Below are 24,307 nucleotides of genomic sequence, written 5' to 3' on the forward strand. Positions count from 1 at the left end.
TTGTTTATGCTTTTACTTTTGGAAAGTAACTTCTTATGTTGAAGTTTTTGGCCAATATTTGTAAGAAAGGGATGCTGTTATATGTAACTTGCTCTTTCAGTATATTCCTAAACAACAAATCTTGTATTGTTTGTCTGTTTTCAGTATAGTTTCTGACAGTTGTGTTCTTACCATCATCATGAGTAACTTGAATGAAAGCTGGAGTTTTCTTAAACTCTTATGTAGCTTGTGGGTGGTAGTAGTTTTCCTTATTCCTGCCCTTACACTGTGCATCTGGCTTCAGTCAGGAGTATGGTATAAAAGATTTCATGGGCTGAGTTACCACACCAGGGTAGATGAAGCATCACTCCCAGGACACTGCTTAGAGCTCTATGTGAATACAGATGTCATTGTGAGATACTAAGCACACTTCTGTTCCTAGCCATTGTAGACTTCCTCCTCGAAGTTCCTCCTCCTATGTTCCTTTATACATTTCTTCTGTACTGAAAAAAATGTAAACCAAATTTTTGTTACTTATTCAATAACCAAGTATGTGTATGCTGCTTGGAAAGACAGACTGAAGTGTCACTAATGGAGATAGCTGAGAGATGGATGGCAGCTGGATCTAAGGTTTAGGTTCATAACACATTGTATCAAAGAAAGCTTCCTGGAAGAGCCACATATGACTACTGAAACAAAGCTGTGCTGTATTAGCCTTGCCTCAGGGACTGCTAAGTGAGGCTGGATGTTATAGCCAGCAACTTAGAAGTCTAAAGAGACCTTGCCACCAGTTAATTCTAAAGTAATTATTTCACTGTGTTTTAGCTTATTGGGTTAGGTAACAATGGGTACCTGGGCAGATGATCTTTAGAAGAACACCCTGACTGTGGATGAAGAGATGTAACATCAAAAGGGCCCCTCTCAACTAGTGAGACTTTTGATGAATTATTAACAATTAAATTATTAATTTAAATGCCAGAGATGGAATTAAGTGTCCAAGGTAAAGCCTACTTTTTTTTTTTTTTTTTTTTTTTTTTTTTGCACGGTATTATAGCAAGTACTGGTTTTGTGTGTTATAAATTACTATCACAAGATTTCAGGTTATCTTTACAAAAGTAATCTCGTCCACTTGTTTTTCCAGATGCACAGCATCAGTTCAGGGAAGGGGGGCGGGGAGAAGAAAACGTGGAGTTTTGTGGTTGTTTGGTCTCTTTAATGGAAAAACACTCAGCAGAGTGATGGTTGTGTGAATTCTTTAAACACGGGATGAACGGCGCGGGCCGCCTTCATTCCTCGGCCCCGACCGGCGTCGGAGCTGGGCTGTGGCGGCGCTGTCCCTGTCCCTATTCCTGTTCCGGCGCGGCGGCTCCTCCCCGCGCCTTCCCTTCCTTCCTTCCCTCCCGGCGGCGGCGCGCCCGGTTCGAACGGCGGCGGGAAAAGCGGGAGTGTGCCCTGAGGGGTCGGGCCGGGGGGCGCTGGTGTTCGCGGGGAGACGGGGCCGGGAGGGCGGGACGAGGGTCTGCCCTGCCCGCCTTGGGGCGCTCGGCGAGGCGGGCTGGGACCTCCTGCGTGAGGGGAACTGCAGCGGCGGAGCGAAGGTACGGTCCTGAACGGCATCGTCCGCATTTATCTCTTTTATGTGCCTCACTCGTTACTAACTGATGCATGCTATATGGAACTTATCCGTCGGTCTAGGCTAATGAAGTGGGTTTTACTGCTTTTAGAGTGAGCTGAGCTTAATAAATTGAAGTAACAAAGATTTCCCGTTCTCTCCCAGGTACTGACACAGAGAAAGCTGATTTGTGTCGGGGACAATTTTTCACTGACTTTATCCTCAGCATATACTGAATAGCGAAATGTCCTCGAAGAAGAAAATAAAGAAGACTCATACAAGCTATAAATTAGAGGTAGGTTTTGCTAGGTTGGGCAGAATTCAAACAAGCCGGTGTTTTGTTTTTGTTCAGAGCATCCAAAGGAGGGTAGAGAAGATGATGAAGAGTGTAGAGGGGAAGCCATAAAAGGAGCAGCTGAGGTAACTTGGCTTGTACAGGTGGAGAAGAGGAGACTGAGGGAAGACCACATCCTGGTCTCAGCTTCCTCTCAAGGAGAAGAGGAGGGGCAGACACTGATCTCTGCTCTGTGGTGATCAATGGCAAGACCCGAGGGAATGGCCTGAAGTTGCATCAGGGAGGTTTAGGTCAGATATTAGAAAGATTCTTCACCCAGAAGGCTGCTGGGCACTGGAACAGGCTCCCCAGGCAAGTGGTCACGGCACCAAGCCTGACAGAGCTCAAGAAGCATTTGGATGATTCTCTGAAGCTCATGGTGTGACTCTTGGGGATGGTCCTGTGCAGAGTCAGGGGTCAGATTTCAATGATCCTTTTAGGTCCCTTCCAACACAGGATATTCTGTGATTCTGTGTTGTGTTATCATGCAGTCAGGGCATTGTCTCTGGAGGTGGATGCACAGGAATTAATGCAGGGCTTGCTTTGCACAGGCACTGGGAACGGCTGTGCAGTCCCTGCTGGGGCAGGCTTGGGGTGCGTGCGTGGGGTTTTCTTTTTTTCCTTCTGGGAGTAGTACAAAATGGACCAGTGACTTTCAAACAGGCAAAAGTTTAAAAACAGTCTCATAAAAGAAAAGAAAACAATTTGTAGAGTAAAGAGTTGATGTGTCTGTATTTTGTACCATAACAGAACTTGTGGGGCACTGCTAAGCACCAGTAAAATTAAAAAGCTCAGGAAGTTGGTGTTTTCTGCTTATAATTCACTCTCCATGCACTCACACAAATCAGTGAGAAATTCACTCTCACATGGTAAGAATGACACACAACTGTTTCATAAACCAGTGTCATTCCCTTTACCCTTCTGTTTTACAGAAGTGTCTATGTAATCCTTGATTTAAAAATTCCCCTTTTTATAAGGTTACACTGTAACTTTTCAATTTTTTAAAATGACAATAATTAAATTGAACAAGGATGGAAATTTATGTATTATAGAGATGAAAGAAGAAATACTTTAATGCCTGAGAAGAAAAAGGACACAGATCATAGAAATCAGATACTAGACTGTTATAAGACTTCTAAGCTTGCATACTTATTTTTATGAAATAAGACAAAGCTCACACTAGAGTACAGTATCAAATAGTGCAATGTACATGTTTTATACTATCACTTCTCTTAGAGGAGAAAACCCATAGCCTGAGGAAAAAACATGCTTCAAATACTTTATGCCATGGCTCAGTAGTTAATATGGTCCTGGTTAAATGTATTTCTAGTCAAATGTTCTTGAAATGCATTGTCATATTTAATCTGTTGTGCATTCAAAAAGCTGGATAAACTGGCTGTTAATTTCATACCCATCCAGGAACACAAAGCCAATTCCAATCTTCGCTGGAAATCACTTCTGCTTGAGGAACCTGATGTCTCAAGGATACTGAAGGTAGCGGAAACAAAACACCTGGAGGAGCTGGATGATTCCTTTGGTTGGTATTAACTTGAATGTCATTTAATGTATGATTTTCACAAACAAACCACAAGGGCAAAATACTTCAATGCTTACCTAGGAAAAGTTATTGGTTTTTTGCCAGAGAAAGTAATGGACAGGAGAGACAGAGAGTTTGTTATGTTATTTTTATAATTTAGGAAGTAACAAGAATAATGCTGTAATATGTACAAGTAAAAGTTAACAGAAAAATACTGGCTAATCAAATTTTATATCTGAATGGTAGAATTTCACACATTATAATATTGCAGATGTGTAAGAATTTACATTTAAAACCCTAAGTTCAATATCTTAAGTTATTCTCTATTAAGCTACAGAAATTATGAAGTGAAATTTTTGCTATTGTAAGAGCAGCAAATTTGGCAGCAAATTTGGACATTCACAGGGATGTTGTTGTGCCAGTTTCAAATCTTATTAAAAAAAATTACCATAAAACCATACAATTTTTGGTGAAGGATTAAAACCATTTCCATGCTTTGTATTGTACTTCTGTAATGAGGCCTCAGTATAGAGGCAGAGAATCAATTTAGATGAAGTAGGTGCTCCTGAGTGAAGTCCTCTATTGTTGTGTTATATATATATAAATAATTGAAAAACTGTGTGATTTGAAGTTGTAGAGAAAATACTAAGAGTTATTTCTCAACTGTAATTGTTATTACTCTAAGAAAATCATGGAAATATACATGTGACTACTAGAAAGAGCATTGAAAATGAGCTATAAATAATTTAGCAAGAGGGTTGTTGTAAGGGCGAGACAGAAAGATGAAAAGCTCTTCTTTCCCTCACTTCTATGCTACGTATTTAGACTATAAAAAGGATGCCCACTGACACTAATGTAACCTAAGACAAAATTTATGTGGCAATGTGCTTGAAAAAAAAATTTATACTACAAAGGGCATGCTAAACCCCAAATTTCCCAGAGTTCTAATCTATTTTGGTAGCTACCTTTAAGAATTCTACATTTACAAATATTCTGTAGCAGCTGTAACTGTCTTCTTATAGCATCCAATAAAGCAGCTTAAAGTCTATATTAACAAAAATTAGAAAGTAGTTGTTTAAATATGTAGAAGGTTTATGTATGCCATAGCAAAGAGAGACTTTAAAGACACTGTACAAAATATTTTGCCTGCTATGTGCCATATGTGCATGCCCAGCTTTCCTGCACCTTTGTTTTGAGTTTGTAAAGAAATAGCAGGTGGCTGGGTACGTAAAACTTTTCACTACATATTTTTTTCTAATCCTCAAATAATACTTTTAACAAGAACTTCCTTTTTAATAGCTAGCAAACCACAAATACCCTAACTAAATGCTTAATGGCAAGCAGTGCTCATTGCCTTAAGAGATGGGAGCAGTTTTCATGCAATTTGTTTTCTGTTCTTTACAGATCACCCTTTGCACAGTACTGCTGTGGATGCTTATGCAGAGGAACACTCACAAAATGAGTCACTTGGTCGTGTTTCAGCACTGCAAAGGCAAAATACAGAAAGAAGGTCTGGTGAAAAAAAAATAGAATTGCCAACATTTAATCTTTAGATTTTTAGTTTAAGTGGGAAAAACGTTCTATTTGTCGAGTTTCCCTAGCTGCTTATTAACCAGATGCTCTAACTTAAAATTCCCAAGATCAGAAACCAAAAGAGTGAGGTTGAAGATTGTGGAAAACAAATGGTAGAGTAAATCTGAGTCTGCCTTTTGTAAGCAGTACAATAGTTACTGCTGGTTTTATATTGAAAAGATTTTAAAATGTCTCTGTGAGGTATTGATTAGTTCTCTAAATGCTGGTGTCTAAAGTTAAAAGATGGAAAAATTGAAAAATGGATAGAAACCGGTTAAATTATATGTAACAGAGAAAATTATTTTAAAAATATTTTAATTCAAATTTTTGTATGTTTCTCATTTGTTTAATCAAATTTGGTTTAAATCTGAAATAGTTCTAATTTGAATTAAATAGCAAGACAGTAATAGTGCTTGTATGAGAGTATGTTGTGAGAGTATTGTTACTTTGATTTTTGTTTTGTTGTATAGATCATTCTTTCTCAGTGTATAGCAGTGTATGTTTTTCTTTTCCTAGTAAAAAAATGCATCTATCAAAGACATCTAAGGGTGATAAGCAGATACTCAAAACAGCTGGTGCTGGAGATGGACCTCTTAAGGAGACTGTGGTACACAAAAAGTTGCCTAAGTATTATCAGTCAATTTAATTTTAGCTTACTTCTTGCCATGCCTGCATTAGAGGGTGAGGTGAGAGGAAGACCTTCCATTTGTTTCTTAGTACTGCCATAGTATTTAATTGTATCCAAAATAATCAATCCTCAAAGTATTCCTGAGAGATAGCCAAGTGAAATGCTTAAAGCTACAGTCATCATGTCAGCATGAAATATAATATAATAGGCAGGTGTTCTGGATCCTGTAGCCTATTCTCTTTTTCATTTGGGAATATGTTCTTTCCTTCTTTCAAATATCTTCTTTGTATCTAGAATACATGTGCTTGAAGAATGGCATACCAGATGGAATATGAATCCTTTGTGCCTTTTCAGTATTGAAACAAATTTATGAGAGAAAAGAATACTGATAAAATTAATTTTGAATGTGTATTAGAATTAAAAACCATCCAATTTTGAATGAGTGTTTTTCCACATTTACTCCACAACTAGTGTAAAATGCTCTTGGCCCACTTCCAGACATACAGAGGAAGTTAATCGTCTGCAGGCTCAAAAGTAGACCTGTGATAAAAGAAACTGTGCAGTAGTTTGTATAAAAGGTTTTTTACATATTGAAATGTATTGGAATTGCTGAAAATGATGCTGTGAAATTCAATACAGAATGTTAAACTGGATGCAAGCAGCACTTTTGTAAGAGCGCTGTTGGTGTCACAAAGTACTCAAAGCAGAGAAAGAATGGGGACAGAATGTGGGTGAAAAGGAAGGTGAGCAGGCAGTGTTGATCAGAGAAATGTTAATACTGGGCAATGACTGTGCTGAACTGAGGGTCCTTGTGCTCCTTAACGTGTTCCTAGTCCTGCTGCCCGGCCAGTGGCCAACGTGTCAGTTGGTCAGTTCAGTCAGGCAGCTGCTGTCCTGCAGCAGTGTGGTCACTGTGCTGGGATTCTGCTGAAACGAGCCTGTGTAAATGTTACAGATGTTTCAGTCAGGAAATGCTTTTTGCCTAATTGCCATTTAAAATTAATAATAATGGTTTATTTTGGAAGTTAATCTTCTTTTTGTATCACAGAAGGGTCTGAATGCTACTCAGTTCCAGGCGAAAAAGAAGCAGCCTTCAGAGGAGAGCACATCAGACCCTTCTGGTAAAGTAGACTTTTCAAAACTCTCATATAGCTTTTCCTCATTCAAGATGAATGTTTTTCCATGCTTTTAATTTCTGGTATCTAGCAACAAACTCTTGGAGATAAGGCAAAATAGGAAGGTGTATGCCCAGTGGAAGTAAGGTCAGGAGACAGAGGAAGAACTCAGAGATGCTGCTTGCCACTGTAGGGAGAAAATTTGTGCAGCCAAAGCTCAGCTGAAGTTGAAGCTGCCAGAAATGTGAGGGGCAATAAAAAGTTTTTTCAAATACATTAATGGCAATAGGCAGTGTAGAAATATCATCGACCCGTTACAGGATGAGGATGGTCACCTCACAAACAGGGACAGAGACAAGGCAGAGGTGTTTAATGCATTCTTTGCCTCTGTCTTCAACTCAGATGATGGACAAAGGGGGTCTCAGTGCCCTGAGCTTGAGGACCATGACTGTGAGAATGACCAACTCCCTGAAATTGTGCAGGACCTGCTGCTCCAGCTGGACCCCTACAAATCTATGGGGCCTGATGGGATTCATCCGGGAATCCTCAAAGAGCTGGCTGATGTCATTGCAAAACCTCTCTTGATGATTTTTGAGTGGTCTTGGGAATCCAGAGAGGTCCCAGCTGACTGGAAGCTGGTGAATGTTGTCCTGATTTTCAAGAAGGGCAAGAAGGAGGACCCCGGAAATTACAGACCTGTCAGTCTCACTTCAGTGCCTGGTAAAGCTATGGAGAAGATTATTCTGGGAGGTATTGAAAAACACCTGAAATACAATGCAGTCATTGGTCACAACTAGCATGACTTCATGAGAGGAAGTCCTGCTTATCAAACCTGATTTCCTTTTATGACAGGGTAACCCACCCAGCTGATCAAGGGAAGCCAGTTGATGTAATATTTTGGATTTCGGTAAAGCTTTCAATACAGTCTCTCACAGGACCCTTCTGGACAAAATGTCCAGCACACAGCTGGATAAACACATCATGCAGTGGGTGAGCAGTTGGCTCACGAGTAGAACACAGAGGGTGATAATGAAATGGGGCAACATCAGACTGGTGACTAGTGGGGTTCCACAGGGCTCCATCTTGGGCCCTGTGCTCTTCAACATCTTCGTAAATTACTTGGATGTAGGACTGGAAGGGATATTGAGCAAGTTTGCAGATGACACAAAACTGGGAGGAGCTGTTGACTCCCTCGAAGGCAGGGAGGCCCTGCAGAGAGACCTTGACAAATTAGAGGACTGGGCAATCACCAACCATATGAAGTTCAACGAGGGAAAGTGCTGGATTCTGCACCTGGAATGGGGCAACCCCGGATGTTTGTACAGACTGGGGAACAAGAGGCTGGAAAGCAGTGCCAAGGAAAGAGACCTGGGGTTCCTGGTCTATGGCAAGTTGAATATGAGTCAGCAGTGCCCTGGCAGCCAGGAGGGCCAACCATGTCCTGGGGGTATCAGGCAAAGCATCACCAGCTGGTCGAGGGAGGGGATTGTCCCGCTCTGCTCTGCACTGGGGTGGCCTCACCTTGAATATTGTGTGCAGTTTTGGGCACCACAATATAGGAAAGATATTAAGCTATTGGAGAGCATCCAAAAGAGGGCAGTGAAGATGGTGAAGGGCCTTGAGGGGAAGTTGTGTGAGGAGTGGCTGAGGGCACTTGGTCTGTTCAGCCTGGAGGAGACTGAAGCGAGACCTCATTGCAGTTACAACTTCCTTGTGAGGGGAAGAGGAGGGGCAGGCACTGATCTCTTCTCTGTGGTGACCAGTGACGGGACCTGAGGGAATGGCCTGAAGTTGTGTCAGAGGAGGTTTAGGTTGGATATTAGAAAAAGATTCTTCACCCTGAGGGTGGTTGGGCACTGGAATACGCTTCCCAGGGAAGTGGTCACAGCACCAAGCCTTGACAGAGTTCAAGAAGCAATTGGATTGTACTCTCAGGCACATGGTGTGACTCTTGGGGGTGGTCCTATGCACGGCTGAGAGTTGGGCTTAATGATCCTTGTGGGTCCCTTCCAACTCAGCATGTTCTGTGATTCTGTGATATTGCTTCAAGAAATGGAAGGTTTTAGTTTCAGTTTTGTCATAGACCCACATTTGATCCCCATGGTTTGCCTATTCCGCTCCTGAAGGGGTAAAACATGTGCATTATCCCTCTAAGGCAGACTGGTTCCCTTTGGAGGGAAGTCTGGGGCCGTGGATATGAAGCTGTAAGAGGTGTCAGTACATTCCTTGGTCTGGAATCCTGGAGCAGCAGCTGGGGCAGAACTTGGAATGCCCCTTGTGTCATCTTGCTTCCTTTGAACCCATCATATTGTAGTACTAGACTGACATTTGAGAGTGTGTGAAGAAACATGGTTTAACTTTTTGTGGGATTAGTTAATTATACTGTTGCAAAATCTAAGGAAATGTATTTGTATATAGGGGTTTTTTGAAGCATATATGGTATAAATGCAAAATGTATACAAATATGAAATAAATGTAATAAAATAAATATAAATAAAATACAAATATAAAAGCTCATGATTCTTGGCCCAAACTCAGACTAATAGCTTTTACAAGACAAAAAATTATGTCTACAATCAGTGTGTAGTTTATCAGTTAGTTTTTTAATGTGTTTCTGGACTTGCTTGAAATGATTAAGAGTAAGTTGTATATGATTGATCATCCCAATTTTAAAGGGCTTCTGGATAAATCTATCATAGTTGTTCAGCCGAAGACAGATGAAATAATATATCACTTTTCTCAGATTTAATATTAAAATATTCATAACTTTTGGATGGTTATTTTGATCGTGGGAACAATAATTTTTCTATTGTTTTAGAACATGTACCTGAGTTATGCAAGACTTATGTTTATTCTGTTGTTTCAGTGGACAGCCCACATTCTGTACAGGTTTGGTGTCCCAAAGAGCTGGAGAGATCTCCTAGAGATATTACAGAACTGGATGTTGTTCTGGCTGAAGTTGAGAAGATAGCAGCAAATTACAGGTAAATATTCTGCTTTCCTATGATTGAATATTCAAAGTTTTAAAAAGGATTTACCTGTGTTTTTGCTAGTGGGCTGTCCTTTGGGGAATGCAGTATTGCATGGTTACATTCTAATGTTATTTTGATGATTGTTCAGTTTCTGTGATACAAATGTTTTTTCATATGTGATCTTGACGTGGTCTGCAGGGATTTGATATTTTTTCAAACAATGCCACATCTCAGCTGACATTTTTCAAGGTAGAAATTAAGCTATTGCTAGTATATGAAAGATCTGCAGTTGCCTAGCTGCTTAATGCTGAGTTTTATTCATTACTTAAAGAAATGTTTTGGGATGAGATTTCCCCTTTACTGAACTAAGTGGGTTGTGTTTTGTCCCTCTGACTTCTCCAGACAAAGCATAGAATCAAACATTTGCAGAAAGGCTATCAATGACTTCTGTTCTGCTTTCAAGGGCCAAATCACTGATCTTGTAAGTACACCAGAAATAAAATCAAGTTTTGTGGTCAGAAATGCCTCTGGTTTTATATTGTCCATTACACACTTATTTTACAGTACGTAAAATTTTCCAATCTATTGTCAGTATAAATAATACAAAAACAGTCTGTTGTGTGCAGGTTATGATTTGCTGCCTGTGTGCAGGCTTTCGTAAGAATTGCCTCCAGACACAGCACTGCTGTCATGCAGGTACTTGTCAGCTTTTGAGAATAGGGAAGCATTTAATAATCCTGAAGTGTTTGTTGTATCTAAATCATTATGTAGGAAAACTGGAGGGCTGCATAATTTGAATGAGCATAACAGCTGTGTCAAACACTTGTTTTAAAACCTCATGGACTAGAGTTTTAAAAGGCCAATGATTTAATTTTTATACTGCGTCTCAGTGACTCTTGTTTAGAGGCCTGAGTAAGGCCTCTAACATAGTCCAGGGAAAATCATCCTTTTTTAATTAGCAGTTTGAACATAACTGTAAGATATTCAGGAGCCATCTGGACACAGTCCTGTGCCATGTGCTCTAGGATGACCCTGCTTGAGCAGGGAGGCTGGACCAGATGACCCACTGTGGTCCCTTCCAACCTGACCCATTCTGGGATTCTGTAACAAGCTTATTGGTTAGGAAGACTAAGATTTCTTCTCACTAATTGTAAGGAGTGAAATGAACTCAGAACTTTGTAGCACTTGTGATAAGTACAATGGATAGGTACTAAAACTATAGTTCTAAGTGTTTCATGAGAAGGAATACGTTTTAAAAAGACTAGATTTATACCTATATATATAAAGTTATAGAAAACTTAAGCTAGGTAGTATTACAGTAATTGGTACAAGGAGTATTACTTGCACTAACTAATTTTGTGCAACAGTCTTTCTCTGGCATGAGGAGAGAGGAAAGACTCTATACACAAGTGATACACTTGTAATCTCACTTTGAAACAGTGTTGTTTTTTTAAATAGCTTTTTATGTTATTCCCAAGTAATTCTTGCAGCCATGATTTTAGGAGGATAGTGATGAATTCAAGATCCATAGTCAATCTGTAATTCTTCTTTTCCTCTGTAGATAGCAGGAGTCCAGGAATTAAAGAATATGAAGAGGAAAAATGCTAAGGTAATACATATATATCACTAGATTGTATGGCATACAGTAGTGGGCATTGAAATTTCAAGAAGCTGACTGGAAGAAATAAAATAATTGACAAAAAGGTGTACTGTACTACAGAATCAACTGCACAAATAGGGGATAGGGAACCACCAGAGTATTTTTGGAAAAGATCTGAGTAAATATGATGGAATGCAAACTCCATACATATACTGCTATAGGGGGTAAAAAGAAGGAATGCACATTAGGATGTGTAGGTGTCTATGCATGTGAAGTACTCTTGGTTTTTTGGAGTTAGGTGGGTTTTTTTTAATGAGTACTTGTGAGGCCTCTGGAGAGCTAATTAAATATTGAGTGCTAAACGTCAAGAAACACAAATGAATATAAAAATCTAGGAGAGCAGCAAAGATGGTGACCTGTGAGGATAGAATTGGATTTCTTAGTTTAAAGAAGTCTATGGGAAGTGCATTCCCTAAATATATGCAGAATTTTTGTTCAGAAGAAGGCAGTTCTTCTGTTCATTCAGAGTGAGTAGTAATTTACTGAAAATGCAGTTGGGGAATGTTGACAGGAGGAGGAACTAGTGTAAGAGCAGAAAAACGTTGCAGTGGTTTTATCAGGGAGAGGCGAATGCCCTAGAGCAGAGAGATTTAAGAGAAGCATAGGCACTGTCTGGCTTTCTGCCCAGATTTACATCTTCTGCAAACTTTTCAAGGACAAAATAGCTTTCAACAAATAAGGTCAACATGAGGCTTATTCTGGGATGTAGCAATTAATATGCTAAAGTCTTGTTGATTTGAGGTGATATGGCAAGCTACTCAGCATGTAAAATAATACACATATAGAATTCACAGACACTCACATTTATCCTTACTTTGACTCGTATACATTTGTTTAAAATCAGATTTTTAGTTGCTAAATTTAATTTTAGGATCAGTTTTGGGTGTTGCTTTTTTTTTTTTTAAATTGGATGTTATATTAAAGAAAGCTTAGTTATGGCAATCATACTGAGCATAGCTTCATGTTAGTTTTCATTTTGACCTAGCGTCAACTCCTAGAGTTGGTCATGTTTGTGTTCAAAATGTCACAAACTCCTTTTGTATGCTTGTAAATTGAGTGTTCCTTAGGAGAAATTTTGGATGGAGATAAAAGTTTGACATTTTAAATACCTTTGAAGTGTTTAAAATACAAATGTAAAATATGGCAGTTTATAAGGTCTGATATCTTGGAATGTTCCATGAGAATCAGAAGCATAAAATCCCAGAGAAAAAAAGCCAATCAAATATGAGTTGTTTGCCTTTGAAATTGCAGAAACTGTTTCAGAGACTTTGCTCACTATTTGTTTCAGGCAGTAACAAACATCAAAAAGAAAAGGCAGCGACTGGTGCAACTCAGAGAAGAGCTAATTGGGTATGTTTCTAATGATGCACAATAATAGCCTGAAGAGCTTAAAGAATCTGTATTTTGTAGCTCAGAAGGGAAAGTAACTTTTTTTGGTTTTTTTTCATTTAATTTGTTGTCTTGCTTTCTGTTTTTACAAAAGCTTGTGATGACCTCTCCTTTACATATATCAGTTGCCTAGATAGTAATTCTTGCAAGTTCTCTTAGCTAAATAGTTACTAGGATGGTGTTTCACACCATGTGTTCGTAAGAAAAATACTAATGTTACAATTTGAATTGCAAAGGTGCTGTATCATAAATTTACAAAGGTAATACATAGGACTTTTTTGGTTTTGAGGTGTGAGATTGTATTTCACCTCTGCAATTTGACAAGCATTCCTCTCAGTACCTGATTTCTTTTTCATCTCACGTGGCTATGCAATTCCCCATCTCTAACTTGGCATTAATCTTAAGAGTCATTTAGATAAACAACATAGAAATCATGTTATTTGGAAGAACCATTAGGCTTCCCCACATCCCATTGGTTGCTAGTGACAAGTTTTATACTGAAGCTGTGTAAAATGTCACTCCATAAGTTAACTCTGTAGGGAACCAGGGCCTTGGATCGACAAGAACAGTGTAAAAGCCTTTTCTATATGGCCATGAGAGCTTGTGTAACTTTGCAGTACTATGGACAAATTATGCTCAAAGAACTAATCCCTCAATATGGTTTGAACCCCCTCACAGACTGAAAGCTGTCTTTGCATTTTTTATGTGTTCTGTTGTAATCCTTTGGTCATTTTGAGAAAGCTTTTTTTCTGTTGAATGAAAATGGCTGTTGGTGTTCAGTTTTTGGAGTGCTATTGTAATGGTTTGAGCCCTCCAGTTTACTTAGGCAGAGGTGTAGGTAGTTTGTAGATCCTGAGTATGCTTCAGCATAAGCACTTGACACCTCAGCCTGCAGACAGGCGTGTGCAGAAGGAGAACACCTAAAGAAACTATATTTGGGAAACTTAAATGCTTAAGAGAGAGGAGCTACATTGTCAGACTCAAAAGACAATTTTGAGTCTGACAAAAGAACTGTTCTTTTTGAGAATTAAAAAAGAGTTCTCAAAAAGAGTTTCTCTTTGAGAAAGAGAGGTTTGGGGTTTTTTGGTGGATTTGGACTCATGCTCCTATTTAAGTAATATGCTAGTTGTTCTAATTAAACAGTATGCTATACTAACCTATGTTTTATGTTTCTGAGCAACCTTTCCTTCAAGTCTTCTTTAGAGGAAATATGTTCATAGTTACTCATGCAATAAACATGCAGATACAAACATCAAAGCCTTGACGTTTTTTCAGAGCTGAACCACAACTGACACAACTAGAAAGAGAATATGCTGAGATAAAGGAAAGGAAATCTTCCTTGAGGCAAACAATTGAATTACTTACTGATTTAAAGGAGCTACAACAAGACTGTTTGGATTATAGAGAAGAAAACCCAAAAGAAAAAGTGGTAGTAAGTACAAATTTTGCATGTATTTCTGAACAGTTCTGGGTCACAACTCTCCTCCCCATTTTTTCTTTCCTGGACTGCTGGGCACTTGTATTAATGTTTAAGTTATATTAAATAGCAATATTTTGTTAATTGTCTTTGTGGAAGCAACTTGAGAATCACTGCTGTAACTGCACTGTAGTATCTCACTCTTTTTGGTCTCATGTTAAAAGCTGAAGTATTTCAGAGAGGATTCCACTGCCTTGCTCTCTATGTCCAGGAGTTGAAAGGACATAAAAGCCTAACAGTTGTTCTCAGTTGTAACTTTTTTATAGAAATTGAAGAAATATTAACACTGAGAAACAAGTAATTAATTTCTTTTGTTGTTATTGTTCAAAGAAAGGAAAAGCTCTGGTATTTCCATGTCTGTTCTGTAAGGTATTTAATGCTAAGAACAGTGCTTTTATTACATGGCCAGAGTAACTTCTCATGTAGCCTTAGAACTCCTTCCTGTTTTACCCAGGACCTGGTGTGGTATTTTCTGTTGACAAAGGTACATGCCTGCCATGTGTAAGGGAAATCCTCGCATTTCATAAGACACTCTTATTAATCTTGGCCGTTCTTCACTTTTAAAAATCATGTTGTGCCATTCCAGATAAAGGAAAAATAACTACAGACATGTAAGCGATCTTTCCAAGAGTTAAAAATGTTGCCTTGTAATTTTATTTCCATATCAACAGTATGGAACTTCCAGCCTCCCTGCTCTTCTGATGGAGTCACGGAGAATTCTAGGAGCAGAAAGACACTTTCAGAATATTAATTTGAAACTGGAAGAGGCTCTGGCTGTACAAAGAGAGAGGTTATCAAAGAAAGACTAAGTGTTTTTTAAGACTTTTTAACATTTGTTAAAAACAGTTATTAGAATGGTAGTGTTTAAAGCGTGATTAGTCACTGTTGCTCTATTTTGTTTCAATGTTAAAAAGTCAATGACTTGATTGAGATGTATCTTTCTATTGTCAAATAGTCTCAATGTCAGTGAAATGACTGAAATAGCAATCCCACTTAAAGTAATAAAACTTTTCTGTGCTTGTGAACAATGTTGGGTTTTAAACTTGTGCTATTAAAGTAATGTGATCTTGACAGCAACATACACTTTTAAAGAGAACACAGAGACTTTGGCTGAACTATTCATAGACATCTTTTTATTAAATTTGTATTTTAAATAAATAATTTCATCCCATTTCTGGAACTAAAGAAGTCTGCTTAACTTGGTTTTTCAATAAAACTTGGACATAAAACTAGCAAAATAGAAACTGTACAGCAGAGAGCATTAAAAGTGCTAAGCTTGGAGCAGCGTTCATGATGAGCGTTTCAGTCCAGCACTCTTCAGACTCGACGTAATCTTCCATGATCTCCTCCTGCCTGTTCAAGATCATCCAGCTAATCTGCTCTTTGTCCTACACCTCTGGAATAGTGCTTTTGAACTACATCGCAGTATCTTTCCAGAGGCACAAAGCATGCAGGTGTCACTGCTGGCAGTCTGTGTGCTGGCCAAGCCAGTGGTTAGCTGCCTTCTTTATTGCAAGAATCTTCTTTCCTTAAAGCTTCCAAAAGAGCTTCATCTGGGATTTCTTCCATGGCATAATTCAGACTATCATTTGCGGCTTCAGCGAGTTCCACATCTTCGGCAGCTTCCAGGAAACAGGCATCGTTGCTTGCACTTTCCCACTCACTGTCTGACAACAAGAAGTCTTGAGACAAGCTGTTTGCCAGAGATCCTGAGCTTTCTGACAAGTCTGATGCATTAAAATGTGGTTTCACCTTTTCTTCTGTGTTCCCCCTTTCATCCATTGGTGTATACTCTTCTTCCTTTGAGAAACAAGAGTACTACTTACTCCATGTGAAAATGGTCTTCATACCTTTAACTGCTCTACAAGTTTGAAACTTGTACTGTCACACATAATGGATACTACAGAAAGCTGGCCAGCAAGACAGATTTTCCAGAATGTTAATTTATAACCATGTTAACCTCTGGAAGTCTATTTCAATAGGAGTAGAAATTTGCTTTTTTTCTAGCAACCTACAAGCAGTCTGTTGTATACAGCTTCTTAAAGTAATGCAAGGTTAAAACTGATTTTAAGGTCCGTTTAAAGATACTGTCAGGATCTGAAAGTGCACTTAAATTGCACTTCCTATGAAATAGTACTAATAGCTGTTGATGCTCTGCTTAAGTAGAGCTTAACGTGCCATGCTGCAGTATGACCTTTAAAGCTGTCAAGTTAAATTTAAAAGTTGCAAAAATGCCAACTCTTATTGCCTAAGCAGTGGAAAAACTAGTATGTTCAGGCCTTAGAATCTAGGTGCAGTATTAGGTTGGCTTAAATATTCTACCAGTTTAGGGGAAAGGTAACTGTGTTGATACACTAAAATGGAGATAAATGAACTTCAAATATGAGGGTCACTGACCTACATTTGACTCTGATTGACTCGAGTGTTCCAGGAGCAGCTCCATTTTGGCTTGCCCAGCATGAAATCAAACTCGGGCAGTTTTTCCATTCTACTTGACCCTGCAGTGTCCCTGTGGCTTATGCACTGGGAACTGCTGTTCAGATCAAAACAGAAGGAAGTCTTTAGTCCCAAGTGAAGTTAGGTGATTCCAGTAACTTAAAAATGAGTATATGGTGCTACCAGAACCTCTTCTATACCACTGTAACTAGTGCATGGAGCTCAACAGACCGTGTCAGTGGGCATGTTCAGTGATTTCCAGAGACAACATGGCTCACAAGAACCTTAGCATATCGACAGGACAAAAACATACCTCTTGGAAAAGAGACGGGAGACATATCCCAGGTGGTAATGGAAAACCTAAATCAAATATATGGCATTAAAATTAACATTCAAAAAAGTATTAAGTATAATTGCTTTGAGATCACAGACTACATACTTTGTGATTTGAAGTTTTGTTCTCTGCAGACAGGATCATGACACTTTTGATACCAGACTTCGTTCTTCAGATCTACCAGAATCCTAAGAATGAAATCATTTAGTTTTTTTCAGTAACAGTAAATAAATGAAATGAATTCATACAGTAGGAAACTCTGACACTAAATGAACAGGTGTTGTTTATCCTCAACTATGGACATTGCTTTCATACTCTGACATACTAATTACATGTTTTGTACAATTTCTGATAAACTTCTAGCTTCATAAGTTAAAAGAAATAAATTTTTTAGACTAACATCTGGAAGTGAAATTTAGTTAACTTCATTACATCAAGCTTGGAAGACAGTCATTAAAATAAGGTTAGCATATGGGATTTAACTGTAAGATAAGATTTTGTTGCTGCTGCTGTTACAGATAATTTCACTATAAAAGCCACATAAAATCACTATTTCCTGTCAACTGATTAGATCACCCAGCTTTTTCAGCTGTGCTTTACAAACACCAAACTTCAAGCAATGTGCTTGGGAAACACCATCTAGTGTAGTGGCTGTAGGTTTTTTTGAGCATCCTTGTTTCTCAAAACCCTACTCCTTATGTTTCAGTGACTTTAAATGTTACACAGAGTTATTTTTAAGTTAAAATATTTCTACTAATGATATACTGGAATTCTAATGTAATCTAAAAAACCTGATTTTCCATCACTTATTTTGCTAAAACTACACAAAGTCCAACTCCTTCCAGAGTCACTGGCAAAACCCATCTTGACTAAAGCGGCAGCAGGAATTACCCTTCTAAAATGGTAATTCTCAATTATTAAAATGACAAAGTCATTTTAATAACATAATAACATCATTTAAGGTGCACTGTAAATTAATTTAAAAGTGGTCTGCTTTCTTTTTGTGATTTTTCAGCTTCCTAGCTGTAAAGTATAAATGCATAGTACTGCTTAATAGCTTTAACATATTCTGACTTTTATGTTAGCATCTTTAGGCACATATTTTAAATATCATGAATACCTACTTTGTAGAACTGTTAGAAATACAAGCCTGGTTATCACAAAGTAAACTTGAGGGAAAAAGCTTGGTTTTGTCTGGGTTTTTTTGGGTTTGGTGTTTTTTTTTTTTTAATTGAAGCATTGTATCCTCATAGAGCAAGACAACAGAAATTGTAATAGGTGCTAATTCTATCCATAAGAGATTTTTCAGCATTTTTAGAGAATAACAGTTGAGCAGGAGAATAAGAAAAAGCTGTTTAAAACTGAATAAAAAACACACATTATGTTGTTACTTTTGTGAGCTCTTCCAATATTTTCACACCAGCGGTAACCAGAAATATCATATACAAGTATTTCTTTGAGAGAGAAGTAATTCCACTGCCGTATCCCTGAGGGAAAAAAAATTAATTCTTTAAATTATTTAAAACTAGGGATGCAGAACACTCATTTGTGAATAATCAAGTGGTCTCTTTACCTCCTTGTAGCCCATCTTTATTAACCAAAGAATGAACAAAATTATCAATTTCTGGATATGGTGAACCCTGATAGCCTTCCATGGAATCTGTTAAAACAAAGGCCACATATACATACTGTTAGTGGCTTTGCCATGGCAACATGTAATTATCACACATTACACATATAGACAGAAAATGGACATGAATCACATCACACCCTCAAATGTGAAACCAGGGATAAATCCAATGTTACTTTCTTGTAGATCTTTAAACTGCTACTCCCACCCTCAAGAGGAGAAGGTAAATGGCAGTCAGGGGCTGCAGAGCATCCTTCAGTACAGATGTACTCTGCCTCCTGCAGAAGGGTAGCTGAAGAAGAGCCCTCCTAGAGGTTATCAGGTGTACAAGTCACAGTACATCTAATTAAAGAGAACTTTTTTTTCTATACAGGAGATAAGGCTTGAGGTACCTTGGCTGCTTCTGGTTGTTTTACTGTTTAAAAAAGCAGACATTTTTCTTTCCTCCTCTGAAAAGCCAGATGACAGAACTTTTGTGTCATCACTCACTCTGAAGAAAGAAAAGAATACAAAGGAAAATGTGTGTTTCTTACAGCATAACACAGTAGCATATAAGTTACCACAGTATGGCATAACATAACATGACAAAGCCCTGGGCCACTGGCTCCAGGGAGCCCAGCTGGAACAAGGGGGTGGCCAGGAGACCTCCAGAGGTCCCTGCCAACCTCAACCAGCCCATGATTCAGTGTGCACCATTCCCTGTCCCTGGAGCACTCTCCTCACTTTGGCAGTTTCCCTGACTGGCACCAAGGGCAGGGGTTCCTCCTCCTCAGCAGCAACATTTGGTTCCTGGTGGAAGTCCCAGGACCCAGCCATTTAACGACTGCTGGTCCACACTCCTACAGCGTATTTATGTAAATATACCCTTTGAAAGGTTTCAATTTTTTTTGTCTCTTTAAAATGAACTAGTTTTTTTGCCATGTTGCTAGCTGAAGCCAGATGATCAAAGAAGTCTAAATTCAACACAGCAGAATTTCTCAGCCATATTTATGACAGACTCAGCTGATGCCTATGATCCGAATACACTACATGATTTATGCTACGGGGTTGCTGGCATCAGTTCAGGATAATGAATATTTCAGGATATAAAACCTGAAGTCAGAACAAATCCATGTTTTGAATAAAAATATTACACCATTTTAACCCTCTTTCTGCTGCAGCAATGATTAGGATCTTCTTAGTACAGTGTATGATATATCAGAAGTTTGGATTAGCTACAGAAAACTTGGTTATTGTACATATGAGTACCCAATGTAAGGAGGTATTTGTACCAAATGGGGAATCTGGTATGTAAGTAAACACGTACAGGATATTTCTTATCCTACTTTGGAAAATATTCAGACTCTTCATATTTAACTGACTGGAAATCTGTAATTTTTGTTTTCAGATACAGAATCTGACCAAACTTAATAATGGTTAAGTTTTGGCATTTTGAGTGCGTACAGAGAAATGAGGCACAACTCAGGAGCTGTACCACGTGTTCTGTGTCCTTTAAACACTTGGAGGTAGGTTCAAAAAAAAAAAACAAACCAAAAACCAAGACTCTCAAGAGTTTTGTTCTTGTTTTTTCTTCAAAAACAAGAAATTCTAGTAGGAACTCCAAAATTACACTGTAAGAATGTTAATGGAATAACTGCTCATTGGAAGTAGCTTTTTGTAACTGCTGAGGGAGAATTATCATTAAAATACGTATTTAAAAATATTGTAAATTCCACTGGAATTAAATAATTACCTAATGTTGCAGATTAAGGAGGAAAGAAAATATGCTTCTTCCAAGGAAACATCCTTTTCACAGCTAGGGATAAACTTATTATCCTCTGCTATCTTCAGAATCACATTTTTTCCTGCTTTTGATGATTTATACATCCGGAAGTTTCTATTCTTTGTATAAACTCCTACAGGAAAACAAATATTTCGTAACATAACAATGCTGGCTAGGATTTAGGGTACTTAGCACTTGTAAATTAAACAATTTTCCTTAGACCCAGCAAAGAGTCTAATGAATGGACAAATACTATTACTGACTTCAGCTCACACCCCATAGCTGAAATGCAACAAAGCAAGATCATAATGCATGTACATTTTTATGTCATAGAAGAATTAAGACAAACACTCAACAGCCCTACACAGGCATCTTAATGATTCTGACATTATAATTGCTAAAAGTTTCACTTCAGTATAAGAAACCCATGATTTCAAATTAATTTTGTGAAATACAACTGAGGACAAAAAGCTGCACATTTATCATCAAATTCTTAGAAGGTGACGCAGTCAAAAAATATGGTTTTATTTAATTTCCATGTATGAATATGCTTGAAGGAATTTTGAACAGTATGTGAAAGTAATCCTTCTGAATTAGTAATGGAGAAGCCTACTGTAGGGCCCACTCTGGGATTACATTTCAATAGATCAGACATATTGAGGAGGCCTGCAATGAAAGTGATCCTGAATTCCATGAGAAGAATCTGAAGGAATGGGGGTTCTTCACAGGAGTCTGAGAAAAAAAAGACAGTAAAGTCTTGAAGTACATAACACACTGCTGTGCAAAAGTGTGCTGAGCTATTTTCATTTCACTGAGACGAGGCAAAAAGCAGAAAAAAGATACAGGAATAAAGAAGGGTGGAACTTTCAAACTTTAGTTTGACTATGGGTGTTGTGCTCCTGGAGATTAGTAACATTTTAATACCTTCAACAGGCTAAGCCCAGCTGGGCCGTGAAGTGCCCAACCCAAAATTTCTATTATTCCATCACAAACCTAACAGCTGCCATTCCAAACAGGGAAAGAAGGTTCAATTCATACACGTAGAACAATTCAGAAGGCCACGCCTGTAAGACTGATTCCATAATTAAGCAGCTTCTAATTCAACTGAAATAACAAAAAAATGCAATATATGCTATTCTCTTTTAATTCAAATGGGAGCACTAAGTATTAGATGAAAAAAAATTATTAGTCTTGCATGGCAAGAATTTCTTCAAATTTCAGAAAAAAATAATTAAATGTAGTAATATAAGAAGTTCCATGGACCAAGAATCTAAGGTTCCTTTAAAGGATAGCACTTACGATCACAGTTTCAGCATGTATTGTATTTCATTTAAATTCTGACCATAGGGACAACAGTAAGAACACCACTGTTCTTACTGTCTGTAATAGAAGATTAAGAAACATCTAATTTCTTAACTTTGTTGCATCCCAAAGAAGTTTAAAAGCACTTATATTTACCTAGATCCACAAAAAGTTGCTTGTTGCCTTTTGTATCATTTACTATTAGAAAAGAAAAATCCAAATTTTCTCCCTGGTGTGACATTTCCATATCCTTTGTTTTGTGAGCAATGGCTGGCCAGCCTTTGGAAGCATCTTCGACAGCTGTGAGGTTTCTAAGAGAACCATCTAATCCAACTGCTTCTGCAGAAGACTGGAAAACACGTCCTGCTTCTTCTTCTGGAATCACAGCAGCAGCAGCCTTACTCTCCATTAATCTTATGGCAGGCTGCAAAATGGTTCTCACAAAGTTACCTTAAAAACAAACAAAAAAGGCCAAAAGCAGATAACGTCGTTTATGGGTCAAGAAAGAAAGAGTTTCTGTGCAAACATTTTTTAAAATAGCCAAGATGGAAGTGGTTGGAGTTTGGAGTCTTTTTAGCCCCCCTGCATTTTTAAAAAAACCTTTTGGTCAGCCCACTGTACAAAATGGTTCTGGCCAATAATGAGAAACCAATGCTTGGCAAGAATTTGTATTAAGCTTCTTAAAAAACCCAAAGACACAAACAAGCTCAGATTTAGGATTCTGAAAAGCTTGTGATTGTCCCTCTCACTGCTGCTTTCCCTAATATAATTTCCAGAATGACTGAAAATGTTTAGTTGCAGTTTCATAGTGTGATCAAAAGATACTCAAACAACAAATTATTTTTACAAAAGTATTTTGTAATGACTTTTCAAACTCCCACTATTGTAATTGAAATCCACTGTACCTCCAGGCTCTGCTAGATGGTAACTAAAGACAAACAAATAAAAACCATGGCCATAATATTTCCAGGAAGAAAGCGGAGAACAGAATAAATACACATGTCAGAAAAAAACTGTGAAGTCAAAGGAATACTGGGAAGGAGAATTCTGCAGTTGTTGGATGAGCCTTCAGTGGGGAACATGAAAGAATATGAAATATAAGTCCTCCTATGCTACATATCAACAGAGTGACTCAGCAGATCAAGCATCAACATCATCATTATCCTCATAATTCATTACAGGACTATTGAGGCACACAAATGAGTCACAGTCACAGACAGCGTTTTAACCCTGTGTGTCCAAATACGCACAGAGAAATTCTTAGTTTTATAACAATAGTTACTTGGATCTTCAGTTCAGGGAGAAAATGGACCTATTTCAGAACTGAAGTTTATTTCAATTATGATAAAAGTTAGAGTACCTGTAGAAGTCCTGGTTGACCACTTCACTTTTTTGTGTCTGTAACTGAGTAACAATCACTCTGGTGTCAGAATAGCAAGGGTTCTGTTAGTGAAAGATTATTTTGGAACTTATTTCTTTATCATTCACACATGCCTTTGTTTTCTCTCTTCCAATGTCTTCTAACTGGTCAGATGTGGGAAACAAAGCGTACATTTCATACTTTTGATCCTTGAATGTATTTTTTGTATGTGGGATCTGTCATCTGAGTTGATCAATGCAAATTCATTGATCGCCACAGCTTTCCTGTGGACATTACATGATCTCTCTCTTACGTGAGCTATGAACTCAGCCCCTGTATTTTAATTCTAGCTAGTAACTAATTCCCAATATTATATACTAGAAGTTTTAAATCATATTTAATTTTAAGCCCATGCACTTTGTGCATGACTCCTGACATAAAATGCTTATGATACAATATCATCCAAGATGTGATACTTCGTATTCTAGTTTATCCCACATAAATACCACTAACTCATCTTAAAGAACATTTTGTATGAGGCAGAACACCACAGCGCTGAATACAAAAAAAGCCATCACTTGCATATGGTTGAAAAATATATTAATCCCTTCAAGTTTAATATTAGATAAAATCTTTCCATCACATCAAAAATATTTTTTTTTTCATATAGGTTTTGGGAAATTACTTTATGTAGTTATCTGCATTTTTACTTCTTTACTACAGCAGAGTACTTTGCACAAAGTACAAATCTAATACACCTTAGCACAAGTTTGTTAAGCAGGTTACCAACATCCACTAATGAAAAGTCTCGAGTATAATATTATTGGTAACATGCATGAATTTAACACTGGCATTTACAGTTATAAAAATTTGATTTTTACTGTGACTTCAATATCTTGTTGTAAAGGCAAAGCTGGAATATGAATACACAACCTAGAAATGTATTTTTAAGTCTGGCAGTTTGTAAACAGGTCAAATTCACGTCACAGTGGAGACACAGAACATTTAAACCAATGGGCCAGAATAAACAATTCAAGCTTCTACTGAAAGAACTGACTAATGTAATTTAGCTATCAAGATCAGAGGCTAAAATTGCTGTCATACCATATTATTTATCATCCATGTATTACTTAGGTGTTTATACTGGCAGAGAAGTTAAAAGGCCATACTTCTGAACTAAAAATTGCAGTACTCTAATTTAAGTCTTC

General features: G+C 37.9%; 2 protein-coding genes across 8 annotated transcripts in view; one reads left to right on the plus strand and one right to left on the minus strand.

Moving 5' to 3' along the window:
- Positions 1-20,176, plus strand: CENPU (centromere protein U). 3 transcript variants are annotated; one of them, XM_051790459.1, is made up of 12 exons: positions 1,480-1,577; positions 1,757-1,886; positions 3,345-3,462; positions 4,867-4,972; positions 5,551-5,641; positions 6,711-6,783; positions 9,644-9,761; positions 10,152-10,230; positions 11,311-11,358; positions 12,698-12,759; positions 14,074-14,230; positions 14,947-15,390. In XM_051790459.1, exons 2-12 carry the CDS (start codon positions 1,836-1,838, stop codon positions 15,082-15,084), a joined length of 1,041 nt encoding a protein of 346 aa, XP_051646419.1. In that variant the 5' UTR covers positions 1,480-1,577; positions 1,757-1,835; the 3' UTR covers positions 15,085-15,390. The 3 variants fall into 3 exon arrangements, with proteins under 3 accessions (XP_051646421.1, XP_051646420.1, XP_051646419.1); XM_051790461.1 differs by lacking the exon at positions 14,947-15,390 and adding an exon at positions 20,063-20,176 and having other exon boundaries at positions 1-1,886; XM_051790460.1 differs by having other exon boundaries at positions 1-1,886; positions 6,714-6,783.
- PRIMPOL (primase and DNA directed polymerase) overlaps positions 15,567-24,307 on the minus strand; it is an 18,063-nt gene continuing 9,322 nt past the window's right edge. For 4 of the 5 annotated variants that reach the window (XM_051790437.1, XM_051790439.1, XM_051790438.1 and 1 more), the window contains 8 exons: positions 21,896-22,189; positions 20,408-20,570; positions 19,068-19,165; positions 18,619-18,705; positions 18,424-18,532; positions 17,151-17,233; positions 17,025-17,071; positions 15,567-16,075 (listed from right to left, as the gene is read on the minus strand). In XM_051790437.1, coding sequence (XP_051646397.1) covers positions 15,770-16,075; positions 17,025-17,071; positions 17,151-17,233; positions 18,424-18,532; positions 18,619-18,705; positions 19,068-19,165; positions 20,408-20,570; positions 21,896-22,189 — 1,187 coding nt within the window. In that variant the 3' untranslated portion in view covers positions 15,567-15,769. The remainder of the gene's footprint in view (positions 16,076-17,024; positions 17,072-17,150; positions 17,234-18,423; positions 18,533-18,618; positions 18,706-19,067; positions 19,166-20,407; positions 20,571-21,895; positions 22,190-24,307) is intronic. The other variant, XM_051790442.1, reaches the window with a different exon arrangement.

This window comes from Manacus candei, unplaced genomic scaffold (genome assembly GCF_025592945.1).
Source record: "Manacus candei isolate 608988 ecotype Guabito, Panama unplaced genomic scaffold, ASM2559294v1 h1tg000028l, whole genome shotgun sequence".
In the NCBI taxonomy this organism is placed as follows: Eukaryota; Metazoa; Chordata; class Aves; order Passeriformes; family Pipridae; genus Manacus; species Manacus candei.